We start from the raw sequence: 21,172 nt of genomic DNA, 5'->3' as shown, positions 1-21,172 counted from the left end.
AGAGCACTGACTGCTTTTCCAGGAGGTTCATTCCTAGCACCCACATAGTGGCTCACAACTGTTAACTCTAGTTTCAGGGGATCTGACACCAATGCACATAAAGTTAAAAAAACAAAAACAAAAAAATATCATTCATCTTAAACATGTAACCTAGAGTCTACTACATTTATCAACTATTATGATTCTTATAATGAAATTTCAGCCAAGCAGGAAATACCATGAAGACTAAATGCCAGCCTATAACAAGTGTCTGACTTGTGACAATAACAAGGTGTGAGAAAATTCATTCTACCAAGTAGCTGACCCCCAAACAGAAACTGTATTCCAAGAGGTCTAAGCCTGCTGCAAATGACTCTGTAGGGAATCCTTTAATTTGGAACAAAATCACATTATCATTACCAGCTGCTCTGACCTTGTAATTGGTCATTACCCACAAACTAATGAGCTTCCCACAGAGTGCATAGAACAGTTGGCAGTTAGTCCAGGGCAGTTCCGACCGGCAATGGGCAGTCAGATCTAGCCACCTCTTACCTTTTCAGACTTGACTTTCTTTAGAGGCCGACACTCATTCTCCCCTTCCTCTGGCTCCGGCTTAGTTCCCAAAGGATTGAGTGCTGCCCCAGGTTCAATAGCTATACTCCCAAGTGGCTCCACGGTTCCTGTATCCATCCCTGCACTTCCGTCATACTGACCACCCCGTCCTCCCAAGGGAACTGGCTGGAGGACCCCAGGATCCTTTTCCGAACAAGTCCCCACTCCTTCACTTCTCTCCTTCTTGCTCTTAGATGAGCTGTTCTCTTTTTCCTTTTTGGAGCCAGCTACACTGCGTGATGCCTTAGCAGCCTTCTCTGAGCCCTTGGGGCCAATAGCAGCAACCAGGCCTCCTGCACTGGTACCATCTCCCGAGCGACCCTGCACTTCTTTCTTGTTTGCTGCTCCCTCACTTGGAGAGAACAAGGAAGTCCCTGGAGTGGGCTTACTAGTGTCTTTGCCACTCTTATTCCTTTTGGATTTTGATTTGCCTTCCTTCCCTTGAGGACCTGGCACTGGGGTCACAAACTTGATGTTGTCTGGTAGTGTGGCCACAGCGTTGGGAGCTGGTATCCCCACCTCCTTTGAGCCTGACATTTCCAGTTTCTGCTGGTCCTTTTCCAGATCGGCGTCCAGGTCAATGATGAGATTCCCTACTCCAATGTCCCATTCATCCCCACTGTCGTACGTCTCAACCGGGTTTGCATCCACTCCTTTCCCTCCGGAGGCTCCACTGCTCAAGGACATCTTAGAGTCAACGTCCCACCTCAAGATTCAAGGCTCTTCCTTGCCCCCAGCTTTCCTATTTTCAGCTTCAGCTACGTTCTCAAACCTGCCTCCTTGGCCAGTACATGTCCAGTGGACAACATCATTGCTGGAAAAAGAAAATTTTAAAAATCCGTTAAAGAAAACAATACAGGCAAGGAGATAGATTGAAATAAACTCCCATACAAAATGGAACTTCCTGTGTGGCTATCATACTTCAATGGGTAAGACAAGCTCAGTTGTATTTCCAACCATGTCATGACGGACCTAGAGAAGGTAATTGCCACTCCATCTCCTCAGGGAAGAATACAGTATTTCTAGGTGCCCAAGATTCTGTGGTGTTAACTAGTAGTCCTTTACAATTAGTTCCCCCTTCCTGAAAGACTTCTGCTACTACGGCCAGCTGGCAATCCTGTTTGAATCAATACAGGCCTAAGCACATCACAGATTGAAGTTGCAACAATTCTGCTCACATCCCCTTTCTGCTAGCTACTTGAATTATCAGTGACTCAGAACATGATCTAGCAAAAGCCTTAACAGCTCTCTGCTAACAGCCAATCCCTACTAAAAATGGTGTACAGATTCCTTGTCATTCTAGCATTTAAGAAAAAAGCCTTATTATGGTTAAGGGAAATAAAACAGAAGGCAGATTAGGAAAAATGCAAATTCAGTGTGTAACTGCAACCAGAGGGAATAATTGTCAGAAGGGACTGAACTTATGACTTAAGCCCAAAGAAGTTACAAAGTCCTTATCAAACTGTTGGCTGGAAATCATGTCCACAAAGCAGGGTTCAATTCACCCTTTCACGCTAAAGTATCTACGAAGAAAAAATATTTTCCTTGACTCTGCTGAAAGCCTATCTCCTGAAAGTAGAGTGATTCTTTCTTTGATATGGTGAAATTTAAAGAACCAACTGGAAAACACCACGACTTTACCTAACTTAAAGCAGAGACTGGTTTTAAAAGGATAATTTATGTCTCTCCACTGTCTTCGGGCTTAGGAGACCTAGAGGGAAACATCATCTAGAAAACCCAGAAACCAATATGTACCATCCAGCAACTACTTTATGATAAAGCCAAAAGTTTGTTCTTACTTATTCTTTTGTGTACTATCTTTCTGTATCTGTTTAGAAATGATTCACAGAGAACAAGGCAAGACTTTCCACCTATTCTGTCATAAGAGTGTCTACAAAATTAGGGTCCTGGGCTGGAGAGATGGCTCAGTGGTTAAGAACATAGCCTACTCTTCCAAAGGTTCTGAGTTCAATTCCCAGCAACCACATGGTGGCTCACAACCATCTGTAATGAGGTCTGGTGCCCTCTTCTGGCCTGCAGACATACACACAGACAGAATATTGTATACATAATAAATAAATAAATAAAAAGACAAAATTAGGGTCCTGAGGCAAAAAAAAAAAGTCATTCTAGAACAGGACTGTACTAAGTGAACACATGCAAGTAACTGAGTTGTTTTTGTTTTTTTTTTTTTTTTTTTTTTTTTGGTTTTTCGAGACAGGGTTTCTCTGTGGTTTTGGAGCCTGTCCTGGAACTAGCTCTGTAGACCAGGCTGGTCTCAAACTCACAGAGATCTGCCTGCCTCTGCCTCCCGAGTGCTGGGATTAAAGGCGTGCACCACCATCGCCCGGCATAAGTAACTGAGATTTTAAGCAAGAAGTAATACACCTTAATCTCAGTTTAGCTTTAGATTTGAGAAGCACACCCATTAATTAAGTGGAAAATTTATTGTCAACAGCAATCAATTACTATTTACTAGCAAATATTAAGTCTATACAAACCTTGCTTTCTATAGAATGAGCTAAAGGGTGGGAGGATAAGATATAACAACTGAGAGAAGGAAAATTACCCCATTAAAGTCAAAGGAAATATAATCCCTGAAAAGTCAGAGAGATGAGGATTTTCAAAGTGACCTAAGAATTCTAAAGAAATGTTTAGTGAACTATCTAGAATTTTTAATATTCAAGAAGACTTGGGTTGCAAGAGTAGTAGAACAGATATTTGTTCATTCACCTGATGTTCTTAACACTTGCCAGGTAGTGGTAACACACACCTTTAATTCCAGCACTTGGGAGGCAGAGGCAAGCAAATCTCTGGGTTCGAGGCCAGCCTGGTCTGCAGAGCTAGTGCTAGGACAGCCAGAGCTACACAGAGAAACCCTGTCTCAAAAAACAAAACAAACCAATCAACCAAACAAACAACAAAAGTGCAGAAATAAAACTTATTCCCTAAGATACACCAAACATTAAACAAATGTTAGGAATATAGCAACAAATCACAGTGAACAAAGCAACAGAATGTGGTATTGGAAACAATTCTATAAGGGTGAAGGGCATTTTTAGGAAAGGGAATTTCCACTGAAGAAGATTATGACAGCACAGATCTTCGGCAGCAGATTATGCATCAAGTCGACACACTCTTTAACTGTGGCTAGGGTTAACATCTACTCCACATTAATTAAGAGTTTACTCCCTATCTCCAGAGCTACATTATTATCGGTGTGTAATTTAGCCACTCACTAATGACCACATGTAGTTTTATCCTTGAAAAACTATTATAACTTTCCTTACATTCAAGAGAATTTTCTCTATAAAATAGGATGGTAATAAAGAAACTGGAGGAGAGAAAAGGAAAGCATAAACATAAAATGAATGGGACTTGCTAAGAGTTCTTTTTTCACTAAACTGGTTGACGTATATAAGAGATAAAGCATGCCAATAAGGAAGGAAAGCTTTAAAAAGGTAACAGTCTGAAATGAAAAGATATAACTTAGTTGAAACGACAAAAGGACATACCACTAGGGAAGAGAAGAGGGAAGCAGAGGGTAGTAAAATGCTTGCTTATACACAAAGAAAGGAAGATGCAAATTAAAGCTTAGTGTCAATTAAAACCACAACAATCAAAAAAGCACAAAGATAAATCTATGCAATAAAATCACATAAAGTTATCTTTCCAAAATGCACAGAGAATGAACAATAAAGACAAAATAATAAAGGAAACAGAGAGATGCCACTGAAGAGATCAGAAGGGGAGAAAAGCAACCTACCAAAGATAAAATACAGGGATAACACATTGAGGAGAACAAAGACCTTGCATGCAAACTGAAAATGGTCACTAAATGTTCAGCAAATTCATTTGTTGAGAGAGACAGAATCTCAAGCAGCCCAAGGCGGCTTCAGACTTGCTACGTTAACTGAAGATGGCCTTGAACTTTGACCCTCATCCGCTGACTTGGACCGGACACTTGTACCACACACTTAGCCTTTTTTTAGACTGGATCTCCTTATGTTGCCAAGATTGGTTTCAAACTCATGAGTTCAAGTAGGCTTCCTGCCTCAGTCTCCTAACACTTGGGATTACAGGCCATGTGTCATCACACCTGGTTTTGTGAAATCAATGGTTTTTAAACAGGAAAAACAGCCAGGCAGTGGTGTTTAATGCTTTTAATGCTAGACCTCAGGAGGCAGTGGGAGGAGTTGGAAGTCAGCCTGGTCTACAGAGGGAGTTCCAGGAAAACCAAGGTTACACAAAGAAACCCTATCTTGAAACAGCTCCCACCATCACACCCCTCAAAAAGACAAGCATGGGCTACATTAGATATGATCTTAAAAACAAACAACAAAAAATGAGGAGAAGGGAAAGGGAATCTATAGAATTTTGAATAGAAAATTTGTTAGGTAAGAATCTTTTACTAGAAGCTACAGTAAAATAAACAAACCTCTCTCTATTTTGTTTTTTTCAAGACAGGGTTTCTCTGTGTAGCCTTGGCAGTCCTAGAATTTACTTTGTAGACCAGGCTAATCTCAAATTCATAGACATCTGCCCACCTCTGCCTGGAATTAAAGGGATTCAGCAGGCTGTAAATAAATAAATCCTTTTAAAGATCTTATATACACTACTAGGTCTGTTGGCAAAGCTACTTGAGAAAATGAGGCAGGAGACTGACAAGTTTGACAACTGCCTGGACTACAGTTAAGTTCAAGACCAGTCTGTGCATCCCAGGGAGACTCTCTCAAGAGTAAAAAACAAAAAACAAACAAACAGCCGGGCGGTGGTGACACACACCTTTAATCCCAGCAGGGAGGCAGAGAGGCTGGCGGATCTCTGTGAGTTCGAGGCCAGCCTGGTCTACAAGAGCTAGTGCCAGTACAGGCTCCAAAGCTACAGAGAAACCCTGTCTCAAACAAACAAACAAACAAAAATAACAAAACATTTTTAAGTGGGAAAAGAATGTTTTTATTTTATATCCTGAAGTTTTCCCTTCCTTCTCTCCTCCCATCAAAAACATTTTTAATGTGGGTCTCTGTCTCTGTCTCCTTTCATCGCCTGATGAAGGTTAATATTCAGGAGGATGCCTATATGTTTTTCTTTGGGTTCTCCTTATTTAGCTTCTCTAGGATCACTAATTATAGGCTCAATGTCCTTTGTTTATGGCTAGAAACCACATTGGCGCACCTGACCGAAATCTCAAGGTCCAAATCAGGAGCAGCAGAAGGAGAGAGAGCATGAGCAAGGAACTCAGGACCGCGAGGGGTGCACCCACATACTGAGACGATGGGGATGTTCTATCGGGAACTCAACAAGGCCAGCTGGCCTGGATCTGAAAAAGCCTGGGATAAAACCGGACTCGCTGAACATAGCGGACAATGAGGACAACTGAGAACTCAAGAACAATGGCAATGGGTTTTTGATCCTACTGCACGTACTGGCTTTGTGGGAGCCTAGGCAGTTTGGATGCTCACCTTACAAGACCGGGATGGAGGTGGGTGGTCCTTGGACTTCCCACAGGGCAGGGAACCCTGATTGCTCTTTGGGCTGACGAGGGAGGGGGACTTGATTGGGAGAGAGAGAAATGGGAGGCCGTGGCGGGGAAGAGACAGAAATCTTTAATAAATAAATAAATTAAAAAAAAAGAACATAGGAGAAACTCCCCCACCAAAAAAAACATTTTTAGCCAGTAAGTGGTGGCACACTCCTTTAATCCCAACACTAGGGAGGCAGAGGCCGGCAGATCTCTGTGAGTTCAAGGCCAGTCTAGTCAACAAAGCTAGTTCCTGGACAGCTAGGGCTGTTTCACAGAGAAACCCTAGGAGGGCGGGGAGAGATCAGTTGAGCCAAAAGTTCCATGTTCTAGCTTCAATCAAAACAAAAATTATATTAAAGGTTTTAGCTGTTTTTAATGTGGTCAAAACAGTATTTTTTCATTTTTGCAAAGTTTTTAAAAGATTTATTTATGTATATGGGTGTTTTGCCTTTGTGTGTGTGTGTGTGCACGCACATACATGTGCCCACAAAGGCCAGAAGAGGGCACTGGATTTTCTGAAACCGATGTTATCGATGCTTGTGGGGTATTAAGAATTGAAACCAGGTCCTCTGCAAGAGCAGTAAATGTTCTTAACCACTGTGCCTTCTCTAGAACTCTGTTTTCAATTATTTAAGAATACATATATCTTGTCAGAAATTTCATAAAACACTAAAACCAGTTCCATAAATGTAAACAATTCTTGTAAAAACAAATACAATTGTGCAATCTGAAGATGCTATAAATATTTTTTATTGTTGTGTTTTCCTTTAATTTATTGAATATTTTGCAATTTATTTCATTTTAGTTTTTTTTTCTAACTTCTTTTTTTTATTGATAAAAGGAGAATAAAGAAAAGAAAAAAAGAAACAAATTTCCACCTCCTCCCAGCCTCCCATTTCCCTCCCCCTCCTCCCACTCTTCTCCCCCTCCTCCCACTCTTCTCCCCCTCCTCCCACCCCTCTCCCCTTCCCCCCACTCCTCTCCCCCTCCCTCTCCAGTCCAAAGAGCAGTCAGGGTTCCCTGCCCTGTGGTAAGTCCTAGGTCCTCCCCCCTCCGTCCATATCTAGGAAGGTGAACATCCAGACTGGCTAGGCTCCCACCAAGCCAGCACATTGCGTAGGATCAAAACCGCGTGCCATTGTCCTTGGCGTCTCATCAGCCCTCATTGTTCGCCATGTTCCGAGAGTCCAGTTTTATCCCAGCTATAAATATTAAAAGTTATCATTATTAAAAAGTTTCTAGAAAACTATCTAGAATTTCTGAATGTCAGGAACATAAAAAAGACATTCCAAGGAATGATTTCTAGTGGTCTTGATGTTCTTTTAGAGAGCTCTTGTCCTATTTCTGACAATAAAAAATTGCATAAGCATTACATTACTTGAAGCAGGTGTCTTTTCAGAAACCCAGCTTTCAAAATTCAGCAGGCTTCATAGTAACTTCGGTGGTACATTTCAAAATACACACTGCAAAATTGCCAAGGATTCTTTAATTAGCCTTGGTCACTGATGTGGGAGTGTCATATATCAATCTGTTGATTTCCTTGGTTAAGCAATAAAGAAACTGCTAGGCCCATTGGATAGGCCCACCCTTAGGTGGGTGGAGTAAACAGAACAGAATGCCGGGAGGAAGAGGAAGTGAGGGCAGACTCCACAGCTCTGCTCTCCGGAGCAGACGCAGGAGAGACGCCATGCTACCTGCTCCAGGGAAGACGCACACCATGCCCCAGCTCCGACCCAGGATGGACTTAGGCTAGAATCTTCCCGGTAAGCGCACCTAGGGGCGCTACATAGATTATTAGAAATGGGCCAGAGCAGTGTTTAAAAGAATACAGTGTCCGTGTAATTATTTGGGGCATAAGCTAGCCGAGCCGAGCCAGGCGGCTGGGGATTTGGGGACGCAACCCTGCCGCCGCCCATATTACTACAAATGGCGCCCAACGTGGGGCTCATATTACAACAAATGACGCCCAGACGTGTGGCTAACTAAACCTACTTAAAAAACATGAGAAGGCTTAAAAATAAGGGAGAGAGAGTTTAACACAGATTTTTGCTGTTTGTTGGTGGCGTGCTGTAGAGAGATTTCCTGATTCGGCAACAGCAGCAGAAAAAACGCTGTGTCATTTCAAAGCGTGGCTTCCTGGGGCTGTGCTGCCAGTGCAAACTCTGGCTTTATGTTGTGTTCCCGCTTGGGATCGGAAGGAGAGTGCTCTGAGACGGTGCGGTGCGATGACTCAGAGCTTCCCGCCTGCTCCTGGGCAGAAGGCAGAATCAGGCTTAGGCAGGCGGAAGAGCATGGCGGATTCCTGCCGCCATACAGAGACGTGTTTTTAGACTGCGCAGTGCTCTGCCTGTCAGATTTGGATGTTACTTGGATGAAAAGAATTTCTGTGCTGCACGCTCAGTCTCAGAATTAAAGTGCTGAGTGCCGCTCCTACCTGGTAGCCCCAAGAGGCTTCCTGACTCAGCTTTAGCTGCAAAACCCTGTGGCTCATTAAGAGGTCCTGCCACAAAACACTTAAACAGTGTTGAAGAAAAGCTGAACACATGCTTTTCGGTTTTCAGCCGTAGCAGGAAAAAAGCTGCGCATTTAAAAATGCCAGCTTTCTGGGCTGTCCTGCCAGGGCAAACTCTGACTGTTTGAGGCAGGAGGGCCGGCTACCGAGAGAGAATTTGAGTGTTGTCTGTTGTAGCTCGCTGGCTGGCAGGGACCTTGCAGCCTGTACCTCAGCCATGAGGCTGGAAAGCTAAGGAATGGACTGGATCTAGCTGGCAAAGCCACGCCTTTAGTCCTACTGATATTGCTTGGCAAATTAAAGGCTCTTGTCGTCAGAAAAAGAGAGATATACAGTAAAGAGAGATTCAAAGACAGAAAATTTCTGAATGGTTTAAAGTGTGTTAAAAATATATGCAGACTAGGCCGGGCGATGGTGGCGCACGCCTTTAATCCCAGCACTCGGGAGGCAGAGGCAGGCGGATCTCTGTGAGTTCGAGACCAGCCTGGTCTACAGAGCTAGTTCCAGGACAGGCTCCAAAGCCACAGAGAAACCCTGTCTCGAAAAACCAAAAAAAAAAAAAAAAAAAAATATATATATATATATGCAGACTAAAAGTTAAAATTCTTAAAGCAAACTTCTGTGACTTCAAGGTGTGGTAGCACACGCCTTTAATCCCAGTGCTTAGAAGGCAGAGATAAACAGATCTCTGTGAGTTCAAGGTGTAGTAGCACACGCCTTTAATCCCAATGCCTGGGAGGCAGAGACAGGCGGATCTCTGAGAGTTCAAAGACAGCCTGGTCTACAGGGTTATTCCAGGTCAAAGATATATGCTCAAAAAGCAAAAAGTTAACCTAGGAATGTCACAGCTTAGATTCTTAAGCGCCTAGTGATTTAAAGGCGCAAATCAAAAGTGCTCCTGGATGGTAAAAAATTGCAGATTCACAATAGGACAGATTCAGACCACTGAATGAGTCACACTGTTGGACGAATGTACGTAGGCTTGGGAGAGAGAAGAAAAAGAATATAGAGAATAAAGTTAATGGTTAAAAAAAAAAAGTAAAAGTAAAGTCTTTAAAGAGACAGAATAAAGTAAAGTGATAGAGTAAAAATAAGCCGCGTAAAGATGAAAAATTCACAGAGAGTCTGGATTCTTTGTATTATTGTGTTTTCTTTAAAATTTTTGACTGTGAAGGAGCTAAGTACAGAGAGACATTTCATTATATGGGCTGCCAAGTGGAACCAGAACGGATATCATGAGGGTATGACTTCAGAATTTGGGTCTAAGGATATGATGCTTTGGAGAGAGTCTTCTTTTGTTTTCACAGAGGACCAGACCCTTTGGATTTCTTCTATCCCGATTTGGTATGATGGACCACGTCCTCCTGAAGGGTTGCTGTGAACATCTTCAGAAAATTGCTTTGCTCAACTGCCAACTGAGATAAACCTGGCACACAGGTTACACCCTAAATAATCTGATTAACGACGCCCCCATTCAGCAGGAAGCAGTTTGGAGAGAAAAAACTGCGCCCATGTTCCCAAATATAGTTTATAAATGTTCTTTTACATTTAAAGGGGGAAATGATATAGGTATGAATAATTTGTATTGATAGAGATTTACGGTCAATTTTGTTATATGTATGAATGTTTCTGATGTAATTTTTACTTGATAACTGTTTCGTTATATGTAATTTTGCTATGTTAAAGTTAAAGCCTTTCTTTTTTGTTTAAACAGAAAAAGGGGAAGTGATGTGGGAGTGTCATATATCAATCTGTTGATTTCCTTGGTTAAGCAATAAAGAAACTGCTAGGCCCATTGGATAGGCCCACCCTTAGGTGGGTGGAGTAAACAGAACAGAATGCCGGGAGGAAGAGGAAGTGAGGGCAGACTCCACAGCTCTGCTCTCCGGAGCAGACGCAGGAGAGACGCCATGCTACCTGCTCCAGGGAAGACGCACACCATGCCCCAGCTCCGACCCAGGATGGACTTAGGCTAGAATCTTCCCGGTAAGCGCACCTAGGGGCGCTACATAGATTATTAGAAATGGGCCAGAGCAGTGTTTAAAAGAATACAGTGTCCGTGTAATTATTTGGGGCATAAGCTAGCCGAGCCGAGCCAGGCGGCTGGGGATTTGGGGACGCAACCCTGCCGCCGCCCATATTACTACAGGTCACAGCAGCCAAAACATTTCCCATCTGTTCCCTATAGTATCTCTGGCTTTATAAAGCTAATAATCAGCTCTGAGAGGTCATTGAAGAGATGTTTAACCTTAGGAAGTAGGATAACTATCAAGCTAGCTGGAAATGAAAAGCAGTGACCTCTTGCTTCCATAGATGAGAAACTGCAGGATCAAGACAACCAACTGTTTAAAGAGAGAATGTTTCAAAGCACTTATACTATGCAAGAGCTTCTGTAACTGCTTTCCTTGCTTTTCTTCCCTTCTGTGGAACTGTACTCCATTTCCCTATTTAGGACCCCCACACAACAGACTCTGACATCTTTCGTCCACCATAACTTGTCAATGTCACCTGTGCTGTTTCTGCGGATATCACCAAGAAACTCTGTATGGCTATGGCTAAAGGACCAACAAGGTCATAAGGATTATTCTTCAATCTCTATACCCAAACAAAGTAGTCACATCATAACTGAAGTCCAGATCCCAATTTCCTATTTGGAACCTAAATATAGCTCTTGACCTGACAGTCCAGGGATAAATTCATAAACCACACACACACTTTCAGTTATCAACTGCATGTTTTGAGGTTATTTGTCACAGGCCACACTACCATAGGAATAAATCAGACCTCTCTACTAGAAGACTAAGACTGAAAAGAGTAGTTTACTGCCCTTGTTCAGAAGGCAAATCAATTACTTAAGCCAAACTTACATATAAGCACAACAGAAGTACTTCCCTTTCTACCCAGATAGAGCTCTGTAGCCCTAAAGGCTTTAAACAGAGATTTCTTTTTCTTGTTAACTACTCACAGACAATCTAGTTTAGGCAGAAAATAAAGCATAAAGTGCTACCCTCTCCTCTTTTTAGGGCTTTATATAAATTTTTTTACAGGCTTTGGCCTGGACGAGTGACAGCTGCATTTAAGTGTACATGGTTTGCTTACAAAACTCATGTCACAAATGAACAGCAGTCAGGACCATCTGGCTAGGCACTCTTCTCCAAAAATAATGCTATATTCACTTCTGGTTAACATATTATCGTAAAAAAAAATTAAACTTAGAATCAGAAGATGTGATTTCAAGGGCTGGAGAGATGGCTCAGCATATTACATACTGTTCTACCAGAGGACCGTGGATTCAATATCCAGTATCCACACTGGGAAGCTCATAAGCAGCTGTAACACAGCTCCAAGAGATCCAAAACCTTCTTTTGGTCTGTGCAGGCCCTCCCACACATGTTGTATACACTATACAAGCACATACACACATAAATAAATAAAAAAATTAGAAATTATTTCAGAACTTGAATTTCCACTGACATTAAGCAAGCTTCATCACTAGATATTAATTTTTCTTATATGAAATGGGAGAAAAATCCACCATTTCTAAGCATGTTCTCAAAACATAAAACTAAAACAGACAACTCAAAACTATCAGTGACTGAAATATCATAAAGTTCTGGTGTCCAAACATGCAGAGGGCTATTTTAGGGTTAAACTTCGTTGGTCAACTAACTAGACTAACTGGTCTCCCGCCTCTCATCCATCCTCCTATCTATCTATCTATCTATCTATCTATCTATCTATCTATCTATCTATCTATCTGTTTAATTATTTATTTGGTAAAGAGAGACTCATTGTGTAGTTCAGGTTGGCCTAGAATACAGACTAGGTTTACCTCTGCCTCCCCAGTGCTGGGAAACAAAGGCATGTACCACCATGCCCTACCTTTTTTTGTTTGGTTTGGTTTTTAAGTATAGGGTCTCACTGGGTAGCCTAGGCTTGCCTTGAACTCAAGATCCTCCTGCTTCCTGTGTACTGAGACTATAAGAATGTGCTGCCTCAGCTAGCTATAAGTCATCTACAGCATTTAAAAAAGTAAAGAGCCGCACAGTGGCACATGAATTTAATCCCAGCACTCAGAAGGCAGAGTCAGGTGGATCTCTGTGAGTCTGAAGCACGCTGGTCTACAAAGCAAGCACTATACAGAGAAACACTATCTAGAAAAAAACAAAGTTAAAAAAAAAAGTATAAAGATCCTCGTTTGTATAGTGGTGAGTATCCCCGCCTGTCAAGCGGGAGTAAAAAAAAAAAGTATAAAGAAAATGTTAAAACAGATTACAGATTTTACCAATAGCCATTGGGGTCCTATGAAGGGAAATGACAATCATTTCTTCTTTTACAGACTGATCTAGGTTCTCCTTTTCAAGGATTCCTACCCAGCTGGGATGTAATTGAGTTATTACTACAGTGCTTGCTTTTAAATCTTAGTAACCTAATGGATAAACCACAGACCTCCAAGAATGCTAGCCTAGCAGGCATGGTTCAATCCCGTAGCACCTACAGAAACACACTTGGGAGTTAGAGGCAGGAAGACCAGAAGTTCAAGACCATCCTCAGGAGGTAGAGAAGGACATTTTCTTCAGTGGTATAGCCACTGATTAGCTGTCCATTCCTCCATAAATAACCCCCAGCCCTCATTCACATAAGGAACCCTAATAAAATTCCTTGGTTCACAATTCAAAAGAAGAAAAAAAAACATCAAAGTAAAAGGTGAAATAGGAAAGAAATCAGCATAAGTGGGAGGGTCAAGAGGTAAGTGGATGTAAATACAGATACATTATATATATGAAAATATTTAATATACGCTAATAAAATAACATCCCCTACACTATTTCTACCTTCAGATGTGGCTCAGAAAAACCTTATTCTATAATGACTGACAGATTCTATCTTGTTTCAAAATCTTTCAGGTCCAGGCTAGGGGCGCAGCTCAGTGATAGAGTATTTAACTATTATGCATAGATCTCTGGGTTCAATTTCTAGCACCTCAAAACAAACATCTCTCAGGTTCAATGTACAAAGCTCATATTTTCTTTCACCAAGCTCTTCCAACCCACTAGATTGTTGAGCTGACAAGGCACACCTTCAAATAACAATGGTATGAAGTTCAATATGAGTATGTGCATAGAGAACTGAAAATAAATCAATGGGATACAACAAAGTTGCTGAGAAGAGTATCATATTATATCATCTTCCCTGAATCCCAATGCTGCCCTTAAATCACATCATCTTAGGTACCCTCCGGTGAGGATAGTACAACATGTAAGCCACTCTGAGCTTACTCAGACAGAATAGTAACGTATCTCCCTCTCCACCTGCCACATTTCAAGAGAACTCACTAATCAACTTAATTTCCACCCAGGGCTCTATGAGAAATACAATCAACTTCCCTTTGGGTTTCTTCCTTACATTAAACTAATTTATTGCATTAATTATTGTAACAAAGGAACTGTGTCATCTCCTCAAGTAACAGCTCTCTGCCATGTAACACCAATGAAGTTAGATTAAAAAAATACACTAACTGTATCAATTTGAAAAGACATATCCAATCAACTGAGCTCATCTGACCATGTGTCACATAAGGACAGCAGAACAGAATTGTAGCATCTCTGTCTCCAAATCTTTTTAAGCTGCAGCTCATGAATAGTTTTATGGTCCTTACAAGCTTCTATTCTCAGACAGAGATTATGAGGCTTGACCTGTTTCATTTCACATAAGCAACTGACATTTCCAGAAGGACAAAGCTATTCAACAGAGCTCAGGTATAGACAGATCCTTGGTTGTTTGTCAATGTCGTTCTGTGTCAGCAGAAGTATCTCACATAAGATGAACAGCATACTAAACCTGTAAATAATTCAGTCTCAATTCTCCAGAGATTTAATTGGTGAAACTGACCCATATAGGAAAGACTTATCAAGACCTGTATGTAGGCCAAAAAGCAGACGGCAAAGATGATCTGAAGCAACAACAATAACAACAACAAAAACCTCTGCCACTATGCTCCTGTTGCAATTAAAGGGCTACATATCCCTTTATATTTTCCTCAAAGAGAAAAATACTATTATTATTTTTTGCATGTAGGAGGGAGCTAGACTCAGTGTGAGAGTACTTGTCCCATTGTATGGGGCGTGGATAAAGCCCTGAATTCCAGCTCTAATACCAAGGATGGGGGAGGAAGGCATGATAGCACATGCATAAAATCTAGGCACTCAGATAGCTGAGGTCAGAGGCTCACAAACTGGAAGTCAGCCTGGGTTTCATAACAAATGCCAGGGCAACTGGGACACATGGTAAGATTCTGTCACAAAACAAACAAAACCCACAACAACCAGTTAGGGAAAGATTACAAAACAAAGCAGGTTCCATGTTTCTTAAAATATTTAATTGTCCTTTAGTATTTTGTTAACTTTCAGCTTAAGCTATGCATAATTCCTTCCAAAACCAGATGTTCTAAACATAACCAACTCATGTGAAACCCCCCCATGTATAGATAGCTTTTTGACCTGCAAGAGGTTATCGCCCAACAAAGTCATCCTAAATTGAAAATGTCATTACCAAAATACATTTAGTATGCTTCATCTACAGATTGAATATGAAAGCTCTGAAAACAGTACACCATCAATATGACTGTTTAGCACCATGACTGAGTGGCTACTGGGAACTGCAGCCCCGGCCCACCCCAACCCCAGCACTCCTGAGAGTAGAAAACTACATACTGCTAGTCCAGATACAGATAAACATCAAAATCAAACTCTGAAGTATAATTTGCTTTGTTTCTGACTTTTTTTTTTTTTGGTCTTTTGTTTAACTTTTTTCTCTGTATAACAGCCCTGGTTGTCCTGGAACTTGCTTTGTAGACCACGCTGGTCTTTAACTCTGATCTGCCTGTCTCTGCCTTCTAAATGCTGGGACTAAAGACATGTGCCACCACTGCCCAGAACTTTCTAACTTTTAAAAAGGGGTCTAGAATATGGCTCCTATTAAATATGTATAATTTTCTCATAATCATAAAGCCAAAAAGTTCTAACAACCAATTATAAACTGAAGACTGGCTGGCTATGCATACTTAAAAAATGGTGGCACATAACTGTAATCTCAGAAGCAGGTAATCTCTAAATTCTAGACTAACCTAAACTACATAAAGTAGCCGAGGTTACACAGGAGAACCTGGAAAGAGGGAGGGAGAGAGGGAGAGAGGGAGAGAGGGAGAGAGGGAGAGAAAGAGAGAGAGAGAGAGAGAGAGAGAGAGAGAGAGCGAGAGAGAGAGAGAGAGAGAGAGAGAGAGAGAGAGAGAGAGAGAGAGAGAATGGAATTAGAGGATGTACGAGAGATGGCTCAGCAACTCCAGTTCCAGGAAATCGAAATCCAATGCCTTCTTCTAACCTCTGTGGGCTCCTGCATGTACATGGTGCACATAAACTCATACAAGCAAACACATATACATAAATCTATTTTTTTATAAAGAAAAGAAAAATACATTTTTAGTATACATAAGAATGGGCATATAAAGCAATAAACATATACTTAAATATACAATAAATATAAAAATTCTATCAGACTTAAAGTATACATTTGTCAAACTGGTCATGTCTGGAAGGTCAACACTGAGAGGGAGCATGAGCAAACACTGTAGTGTACTGGGAAAGTCCTATACAGGGAATTGATTTGTGGCTATCTGGCTAAACAAAAGATGTATATAAGATCTGTGCATTTGGCAGGCATGGTGATGTTTGTCTTTTATCTAAGCTCTCAGAGAAGCAGAACTCTGAATTCAAGACCAGAACTACATAGTCAGGTTTACATAGCAAGTTCAAACCAACCAGAGCTACATAGTGGGACTCTGTTTCAAAAGGATGAACAAGTAAAGATAGACAGATTTGTGCATTTACTTTACTTCACTGTGTATACAGTATAGTATTCTTTTCCAAACAAAATTAAGGGAGTAAATACAAAAATCCCATGTGATGGCTCAGTGGTTAAGAGCACTGGCTGCTCTTCCAGAGGACCAGGTTCAACTCCCAGCTAACAACTCTCTGTAACTCTAAGATCTGAAACCTCACAGAGACATACACACAAGAAAAACACCAATGCACATAAAATAAAAATAAATATTTTTCTTCAATTGTTTATTTATTCATTTCTTTATTTGATTTTTCGAGACAGGGTTTCTCTGTAGCTTTGGAGCCTGTCTTAGAACTAGCTCTGTAGACCAGGCTGACCTTGAACTCACAGAGATCTATCTGCCTGCCTCTGCCATCCAAGTGCTGAGACTAAAGGTTTGCGCTATTAAACCCAGCCAAAATAAATATTTTTTTTAAATCCCGTATTACTAGATCCTAGCCCTAAAGTAGTAGTAATTTATTTATATACTTACATTTACAGTGTTGAGGATGGAACTCAGGACTTGTGCAATCTAAATATGTGCTCTACACTGAGTTATATACCTTTATCCTTATTATGCTGTTTTAAATTTATTTATTTTTACATGTCTATCTATTATTATTATTATAATTCAGTTCTCTCCTTCCACTTTTACATGGGTTCCAGGGATTGAACCCAGGTTGCTACATTTGTATAGCAAGCACCTTTCCCTGCTCAGTCATCCCATCAGTCTTCATTTGAAGCAATTTTATGCAAAGGGAACCATGTCATCAAACATCACAAGTTAGGATATTTTCAACAGGAAAAAGAGAAGGAAGAAAAAAGTTAAACAAAGTATAGATTATGATTCAATATATGGCCTCACTATAAGATTTTAGATCTGAAAAAAATAATAAAAGAGAAATAATAAAGGAAATAAAGATAGATACTAACTTCTAGCGGGGGGAACTTAAACTAAATATAAAAGCATATCAAATGGCTCAAAAAGAAAGATTAGGTAAACATAATACAAACTGATTTAACCAAATATTGAGACATGACCATATTAGGAAGATTCATTAAGGAGGAAAGGGCAATAGTGCAATATAGTACTTATTTATATGCATACAGGAATAGCTAGCACTGACATGTGCCTATAGTCCCAGCTTCTCAAGAGTATGAGAAGATCCTATGAGCTTGAGAATAGCCTAAGAAACAAGAAGCCCATGGTCCAAAAAAAAAAAAAAGAGAGAGAGAGAGAGATTAAATAAAATATAATAAAAACACTAAATACTTAGGTTGCTTTCAGAGAGTAAGTCCTAATATTAAGGGGCACATAATAGTCTAAATTGATTTTTTTCATTAAAAATTAAAGCACTGTTACACGCACACACACACACCCTGCTGAAGATCCAACCCAGGCCCTCACTTGTGCTATATGCTATACATGAGCTGTGTCATTGAACTACATTGGCTTCATTATATTTTTAAGAAAAGTCAAGAAACAACAACCAAGGCAGTTGTGACGCTTGCCTTTAATCCCAGCACTCAGGAGGCAGAGACAAGTGGATTTCTGTGAGTTCGAGGCCAGCCTGGTCTACAGAGTAAATTCCAGGACAGTCAGAGCTATACACAGAGAAACGCTATCTCAAAAAAAAAAAAAAAAAAGGAAAATCAAGAAACAAAACAAAATCATTTTAATAAATAGAAATTTCTTATTCAGTTAGTTGTATAAGATAGAATCATATATAGGCCAGGATGACCTCAAACTCACTAGTAGCTGTATGAACATCTGATCCTCCTTCCTCACCTTTCAAGAGCCTGTACGATAACACAAACCTAACAATTTTAATAAAATAGTCCCCCAAACATTCCTGGATACTCTTAAAAGACTATACTGAAGTTTATTTGGGGGCCAGAGAAATGGCTTAATGGTTAAGAGCATCTACTGCTCTTTCAGAGGACCTAAGCTTTGTTTCCAGCACCCACATCAGGCAGCTCACAACCACCTGTAACTCCAGCTCTAAGGGATCAGATAGATGCCCCCTTCTGACTTCTGCACTCGTATGGACATACCCACACACAGATACATAACTAAAAAAATAAATCTTTAAGTTTGGCATAGTGGAAAAGACCTTTAATGCCAGCACTGGGCATGCAGGCAGATCTCTGTGAATTTGAGGCAAGCTTGTTTCTTAGGCTTAATAAAGCAAGTTCCAAGACAGACAAGGAGAGACCCTACATAGAGAGACCCTATCTTAAAAAATACCACACCCCAATTAAAAAAATCTTATTATAGGAAATCACAAAATATGCCTCAATCCCAACCATTCACTAGTTAAAGACCAGCCCAAGCTACATGCTAAAACTATATTTTAAAAATAAACAGTGCTATGGGAAGAGGTGGTGGGGAAGAGACAAAAATCTTTAATAAATAAATAAATTTAAAAAAAGTGCTTGCCAAGCATGCACAAGGCATAAATAAATAAATAAATGAAAGAATGAATAAATAAGTACAAAACCAAAACAAAGCCAAGCCTGGTAGCACACGTCTGTAATCTACTTACTGGGGAGGCAGAAGTAAGAGGACAGCAAGTTCAAAAGCTACCAAGGCTACATAGCAAGTTCAAGGTAATACCAGGCAACTTTATGAGCCCCTATCTTAAAATTTAGAAGTAAAGCTGGGCATGGTAGTACATACCTTTATTCCAGTGCTTGGAAGTCAGAGGGAGGAAGATCTCAATGAGTTTAAGGTTAGCCTGGTCTATGTAAGAAGTTTCAGGCCAACAAAGGCTACAAAGGGAGACTCTGTCTCCAAAACAAAGAAAGAAAATTATGTCAAAAAATTTGGGTGTGGGTGGGCTGGAGAGATGGTTCAGTGGTTAAGAGTATTGGCTGTTCTTCCAAAGGATCAAGGTTCAATTCCCAGCACCCAATGGCAGCTAACAACTGTCTGTAACTCTAATTCCAATGGATTCAACTCCCTCACAAAGACATACATGCAGGCCAAATACCATAAGAATTAAATAAATAAGTAAAGATTTTTTAAAAATCTGGGAACGTAACTCAGTGATAAGAGTGCTTGCCAGTAAATGTGATATGCTAGTGATAGGGTAGGTGGGGCCCCCAGCAAGTGTGAAGCAGTAGTTGGGGCTCAAAAACCCTGGGTGCAAAGTCAACTGGATCTTCCCAGCAGCAAAACCCCTCAGCTTCCAACATAGGCAAACAGAGCTGCCAATCTGACAGCCAGGTGCCTATGCCAGGTGCCCACTCCCTGCAGCTGCATACAACATCCTGGCTGGAGTAGAATCCACGCTGGATTTCCCACCACCAATGCAGCAGGCTATGCTTGATAGTCTGAAACAACAACTGGATTGCTGTGGGTAGATAGTGTGACGGTTGCATGCAGTTGGGAATGAAGGCCCTAGTAGCTGAAAACAAGCCCAAACCTCAGGCACAAGCTGTTTTTGCCTCAGATCAACTGGAGCCAATGGGAAAACCATGGTGTTTTCTGGCCTTTTGCTTTCTACTTTTCCCATGTGTGCTTTGATATTGAGGGCTGGAGATGAGATGTTAGGAGTGGTCCTAAATGAGAACATCCTCTGGTTTTAGCAGGTTTTCTCTTTCCATTTCTAGGGTTTGACAATTCTTTCCTGATTTGTCCCATTTTACACTTCATACACATTCAGCCAATCAAGGCACACTGGGCTCTATATAACAATTTGCAGGCTCTAGACACTCTCCCAATTGCTCCATCATTAGAAGCGAAAGAAAAGACTTCAGAGACCATCTCTCAGCTGTCTCCAGCCCTTCAGAGAAAGACTGCTCTCCAGGAAGGAAATTTGCTTGAGTTCTCACTACTCTAGCTCCAAGAGACACTGCACCTGCTTCCTCTAGAGCAGTGGTTCTCAACCTTTCTAATACTGCAACCCTTTAATACAGTTCCTCATATTATGGTGACCCCAACCATAAAATTATTATTAATGTAATGTAAATATCTGATATGCAGTATATCTGATACTCAACCCTTGTGAAATGATTGTTCGATCCCCCAAGGGGTGCCAACTCACAGCCTGAGAATGGTTAGAAGTAATCTGTTCGTGCTCAGCCTTCAAGACTTGCTGCTAGCTGTGTGTGGTGGCAGACACTTTTAATCCCAGCACTCAGAAGCAGAGGCAAGCATATCTGAGTTAAAAGGTCAGCCTGGAGTTTGATTTACAAAGAGAGTTCCAAGATAGCCTGGGCTACATAGAGACACCCTGTCTCAAAACAAAACAAAAGGCCTGCTGTTCTTGTCAGTGGCCCACTTTCTGTTGACTGGCTCTGCAAGCTGCTCTTGGCCAGTGTTCTGAGAACCCAGAGAGTTTTGTGCTATAACATGTGCTGGCACTCTTGGCTAGCGCATGAAGCCTGCCAGGGCACAGAGCTGCAACACTTGTGAGCTCACACAGTTGGCATTCTGTTTTCTCTGAGATCCTACTTTCCCTTTTGAATTTTTATTTTTGCATGGCAGATAAAGCTCCCCTGATTTTGCTTTAGAAAGTCTGTCCACTCCATGCTTAGAAGAAGGGAAGACAAAATAGGAGAAAACACCATCTCATGAGGTTCAGTCTCCAGTGCTAAACAAAACAACGCAGAACATAGAACGAACACACACACACACGCACACAAACACACAGGCATTTTTT

General features: G+C 41.0%; 1 protein-coding gene across 4 annotated transcripts in view; it reads right to left on the bottom strand.

The window, feature by feature from the left end:
* Nucleotides 1-21,172, bottom strand: part of Znf609 (zinc finger protein 609) — a 153,481-nt gene that overhangs the window by 111,599 nt on the left and 20,710 nt on the right. For 3 of the 4 annotated variants that reach the window (XM_075965468.1, XM_075965469.1, XM_075965470.1), the window contains exon 2: nt 532-1,405. The exons of the other annotated variant lie outside the window; for it this stretch is intronic. In XM_075965468.1, coding sequence (XP_075821583.1) covers nt 532-1,278 — 747 coding nt within the window. In that variant the 5' untranslated portion in view covers nt 1,279-1,405. The remainder of the gene's footprint in view (nt 1-531; nt 1,406-21,172) is intronic. 4 annotated transcript variants of the gene reach the window in all.

Source organism: Microtus pennsylvanicus, chromosome 3, assembly GCF_037038515.1.
Source record: "Microtus pennsylvanicus isolate mMicPen1 chromosome 3, mMicPen1.hap1, whole genome shotgun sequence".
NCBI classification, from domain to species: Eukaryota; Metazoa; Chordata; class Mammalia; order Rodentia; family Cricetidae; genus Microtus; species Microtus pennsylvanicus.
The sequence above is the reverse complement of the archived record's forward strand: the minus strand, read 5'-3'. Positions and strand labels throughout refer to the sequence as shown.